The 4,799-nt window shown below is 37.8% G+C and overlaps 1 protein-coding gene across 1 annotated transcript; it reads left to right on the top strand.

The window, feature by feature from the left end:
• The first annotated feature begins 1,126 nt into the window (after nt 1-1,126).
• LOC109959524 (ependymin-1-like) lies at nt 1,127-2,755 on the top strand. The gene is made up of 6 exons (XM_020598963.1): nt 1,127-1,277; nt 1,477-1,508; nt 1,615-1,749; nt 1,834-2,020; nt 2,105-2,186; nt 2,297-2,755. Exons 1-6 carry the CDS (start codon nt 1,202-1,204, stop codon nt 2,421-2,423), a joined length of 639 nt encoding a protein of 212 aa, XP_020454619.1. The 5' UTR covers nt 1,127-1,201; the 3' UTR covers nt 2,424-2,755.
• Nucleotides 2,756-4,799: the final 2,044 nt, after the last annotated feature.

Genomic DNA, 4,799 nt, shown 5'->3' with positions numbered 1-4,799 from the left:
ATTTAACAAAAAAAAAGTTTAGTCCACAAAAACCAGTGATTTCTCCATGGGTGTTTGGCATCTAAATGAATTCAGGCTGTTTTTAAAATGTGGTTTATTTATGGCATAATACAGTGTTATGTGGTGTTCCCATATATGCTTAGCTAAAGACTGTAAATCTCTGTATTAAATCCTTTGACTAGCAAGTAGAACTCCTTTCACATGATATTCACTCAAGATCTCACTAGCCACAATGCCCTTTGGGTTGTCAACTTGAAAAATGATTAAACCTGACATTTAAACTTTTTTTTTTTTGCTTTAAGCAGTGATCAAACACTGATTAAAACACCCAGGAGAATATGAGATGAGTTGGACTGAAGGAAGGAACTCCAAAGCTTTGAACTACCATTTATTGAGCTCACCCACAAAATCAAGTTTGATGGATTTTGATTTCAGTCCTGTAGAAAACAAGCTCTGACAAAAAAAGAACACCATGTTAATTGAGTAAAAAAATCTCCTTGTGAAATTAAAATATCATAAGTTTAAACAGTTTTTAAGCATCTGCAGACATCATGTATGTTCCTTTGGTCTAAAAACTGCAACTAACTTTGAGTAAGAAGGAAAAATTTTGTAACCACTGTGGTCCACCACTCTTATGGAGGAGTGCGTCATTAGTTTCATAAAATCCCCCCACTGGTTTCAACTTGTGTCAGAAACAAATTATCCAAAGGCCTATATAACTCTAAACAATCATCGGTGTGTGGGAAGCTGTATGAGAACCATACAGTTAAATAAAGTCAAAAATAGTTATTTAAAGACAACTCTATTTCCCTTATGTGAGCCTTGATTATCCTCCATAATCATCCCTACTTGACCTCCTGTTATATGACACTGAAGCATGCTTTTAAAAGTGAGGAGCAGGCAGAGATAAACAAACTACACAAAAACATAGGACAGCTGCACAATCACAAAAGAAGAAATAACCTATGAAAATATTCTTTTATCAGGTCACCACCAGCTGGTACAGGGGCTAATGTGTTTAGACAGCTTGATGTTTGAAGTCCATGAGGCTATAATCCTGGGTCTTTTTACGCAATACTTATTAACTGCACCAGTTCATTGCCCTATATAAGGAGCAGTAACTTCACTAAACGCTAGATGCGCTTATGATTGTTTTGTGTCATCTCAGACAGTATCTTGTGGCTCTCTCTGGACCAGAAAAATGTATGCAGCTGTGACGCTCCTCGTCTTCATGTGCTTGGCTGTCACTACCCATGCAGGACACCATGTGCCATGCGGTAAGAATTTGTAGTTATCTTATCTTGGTTCTTTTTGTTATTTGATTTTGAGTTGTTCACCTGTTAGGTGTCTTTCAAAATCACTAGATTTTCTATCTGAGTCAACAGTAGAACTCTGTTTAGATCTTGTAACTAACCAGATGTGTCTGCTGTTTATGTTTTGTTATCAGTGTGTGTAAATGACATTGTTATTTTTCAGATTCCCACAATATGTCAGGATTCATGACTGTGGTGAGTTTTCTGAATCTGATATTCAAGATCAATAACTCTTTTATAGAAGTTGAAAATGTAGCATTCAAATCTCTCTTTCTCTTTGAATGAAAACAAATGAAACCAGATGAACTTAAAGGGTGAATGGAAAGGAGGTGCATTCACTTATGATTCAATGGGTAAGAAACTACGGTTCATATCCAACGACAGCTTTCCCGTGAACACTTCACTTGGCTTGGATTTGCTGATGTTTTTTGACGAGGTAATTCTTTTTTTTTTTTTATGTCACAATTCACTTCAAACCATTTTGTGCCTTGACATTTGAATCTGTGTCTATATCTGGCAGGGAATATTCTATGAGATTGACAACACAAACCAGAGCTGTGAGAAAAAAGCACTGAACTGCACCATGCATCCTCTAGATATTCCTGATGACGCCACATTGTCATCTACACTAAACTTTGGGAGGCCATTCACTGAAGGGGAAGGCTTAACACTCAACAAGTGGACAGGCTCAATGCCAGGCATGAAAGGTGAAAGAGAGGCTGTAAAATAAAGAATGTGCTTGAGTTGTGACAGTTATTTTAATTTGAATGTGCTTTGTCCTCCTCCTCCAGGCCACTATGCCATTTATGCAACAAGGGGATGTGTGCCTGTGAACATGTACTACTTCACTGAGTCCACATCATTCGTATTCAGGTTGGTGATGTTTTTTTTTTCAGTGCTTTTGCCATTCTGATCGTTGACACAGTTTATAAGGAATATCTCTGGAAAGTCTTCATGGCATTTTTTGTATCACTTTCATGTAGCACCATCGACGTTGAACTCGAGATCAAGAATCATGATCTCCTCATGGTGCCTTCCTTTTGTAAGGGACAGCCTGTGGAGCAGACACCTGAAGGGACAGTAAACAGTTTCCTCAATGAGTTCATGTAGATGAAGCCTCACCAGCAGAAAAATCAAACCCCTATCCAAGTGTGACCTGCCTGAACTTTAGACTTCTCTTTCCTGCTCACGTGTGACTTGAATTTTTCACTTCCCTGCACCACATCTGTTTCCATCAAATCTTCCACTGCCCTATGAAGATATGGCTTTGAATGGATCATACTGTATACATATATTTTGATGTAAAGGAAAGAGATATGACATGGATTATAGAAGTAGTCATAATTACTAACAGTTGGTGGCTTTTCAAGTTGGTATTGCTTACAAAATTTGTAAGATATGATTAATGGAACAATAAACTGCCAAAGCTGTCAAAAGTGTAATGAGCTGTTTTTTTTCCATCCAAGATGGCTTCTTTGCTTGGCCTGACTTTGTAGAAGTTTTGGACAAGGACATTTTACTGAAAGAAACCACTTCAAAACTGTATGGCCAGTTTAACCTATTACGGGGCAAAAATTAGCTGCTGAGCTGGGCTCCCCTTAATCTGGTATTCTTCAAGCAAAGTGTAAACAGCAGGCCACACATGGTGCGGTGTAATTATGTTTTTCAAAAAGATCCTGTAGAACAATTCATTTTTGGTCATTTGATTAAACAACAATGTTAGGGAACTGCCACTCATCAAGGCAATGACAGTTAAATATTTTTTAATGAATTGTATCTTTCCAACAAAGTTTAACAATAGTGTTAATAGCAGCATAATCATAATATCAGTAAATACCTAACAGTGCCTTAGACCACTGTTGTTCAAAAACAACTAAAAACACATCAGGGGAATTCACCGCTACACTGGTTGACACGTTTCCTTATTAGAAAACACATACCATGATATTTGCTAAGAACATCCAGAGATCTTGTGTGTGTGCCCTTGAGCCTTGCTTATTTTAGATGCTGTAAAAAGTTTTGGCGTATTGGAGTCTTTCTGACAACATTTTTAAAAATATCACAGTCTGGTGTTTTGTAATGAGGAAACATGTCAAACAGTTGTTGTACCCGGTACTTTTTACCATACTGACTCTGAGAGACGAGACAGTCCAAGTAACTACAAAACAGTGCTGATTTATTCCATGAACACAGGTAAAATTAACATTACACGCTCAGGTATCTTACACCTCCAACCTGCACACAGGCAGATGTAAGATGAAAGACCCTGAACCCACCAGGCCTATACATTATATCCCCTCGGTTGGGCTAGCCCCATACTACACAAAAACGTCAACCAAGACGTCTCTGGTGCCAGCTTTGCAGCTGGTCATAGCAGTAGTCAAAACATGAAGTAAATCAATGTGTGAATGTGTGTGTCTGTTGATTAAGTGGTGTGTAGCTAAAAACACACGACCTCTAGTAACATGTCGTAACTTAAACATAAGAACATATTATGGCTAAGGCTACAGTTATACACATCATAATAATAATATTAAACATCCTGTCTGCTGACAGTCATCAACTCTTCTCTCTAGTTATCCTTGACCAGATGTACCCTGTAGAAACTCATAAGCATGACTAAACATTTAACAGTCTAACTAGACATCTTATCTCCACTAAACATTTCTAATACATAAAGTATCTATCCAATTTCTATCTGACTAAAAATACCTAACAGTGTGAAGTACTTGTGCCTGTGTGGGCTTCCTCCCACAGTCCAAAGACATGCAGGTGCAGTTGACTGGTGACCCTAAATTGCCCGTAGGTCCGAATGTGAATGATCGTCTAGTCTCAATGTGTCAGGCTGGCGACCTGTGCAGGGTGTACCATGCCTCGTGGACTGTGTCGGCTGGGACTGGCTGTACACAATAAGTGGTATAGCTGATGGATTGTTGTCCAAAAGTTTATTTAATCTTTTCACTTTTGTATTTGTTGGAATTATGTATTTTTATTCATTATTTCCAAAATTATATACAAAATGCTATTATGGAAGCCATTTTACAATGTGAACAAAGGGTTTCATATTTTTTTTATAATTACAAGTACTGTACATGTTCATTCTAAATATATTGTACAAATATTAGTAGTATATTATTAGAAGTACTAATATTAGAAATGTTAGTAACAATCTGCAAGTGTTTTGATATCAAAATCCACATTTCTAATTTAACCTAGTATCCTGTGTCATAAACATGTCTGGGATTTGTAACAAACCCAACAGACAGAATATCAGATGTAAATTCACTGAGTTATGATTATTTTAAATGTGGACAGACCTCCTGTCGTCACACATATTGTACATGCATTAGGAGGCGTGACATCCCAGCGGCACACGTCGCCGTATGGACGCAGTGGCTCCTGCTGCACCTCAGTCTATATGAACACAAACACTGGGAATGAAGAAACAACCAGCCTGGCTCTGTCCAAAGGGAGTAAACTCAACAA

This window comes from Monopterus albus, unplaced genomic scaffold, assembly GCF_001952655.1.
Source record: "Monopterus albus unplaced genomic scaffold, M_albus_1.0 scaffold39.1, whole genome shotgun sequence".
In the NCBI taxonomy this organism is placed as follows: domain Eukaryota; kingdom Metazoa; phylum Chordata; class Actinopteri; order Synbranchiformes; family Synbranchidae; genus Monopterus; species Monopterus albus.
This window is presented reverse-complemented; position numbering and strand designations above follow the sequence as displayed.

Excerpts from the sequence above, each read along its gene's own strand:
- LOC109959524 (XM_020598963.1), top strand. The coding sequence starts at position 1,202 with ATGTATGCAGCTGTGACGCTCCTCGTCTTCATGTGCTTGGCTGTCACT. Across the intron at positions 1,509-1,614 it reads TGTCAGGATTCATGACTGTG|ATGAACTTAAAGGGTGAATG; the intron begins GTGAGTTTTCTG and ends AAATGAAACCAG. Across the intron at positions 2,187-2,296 it reads TCCACATCATTCGTATTCAG|CACCATCGACGTTGAACTCG; the intron begins GTTGGTGATGTT and ends ACTTTCATGTAG.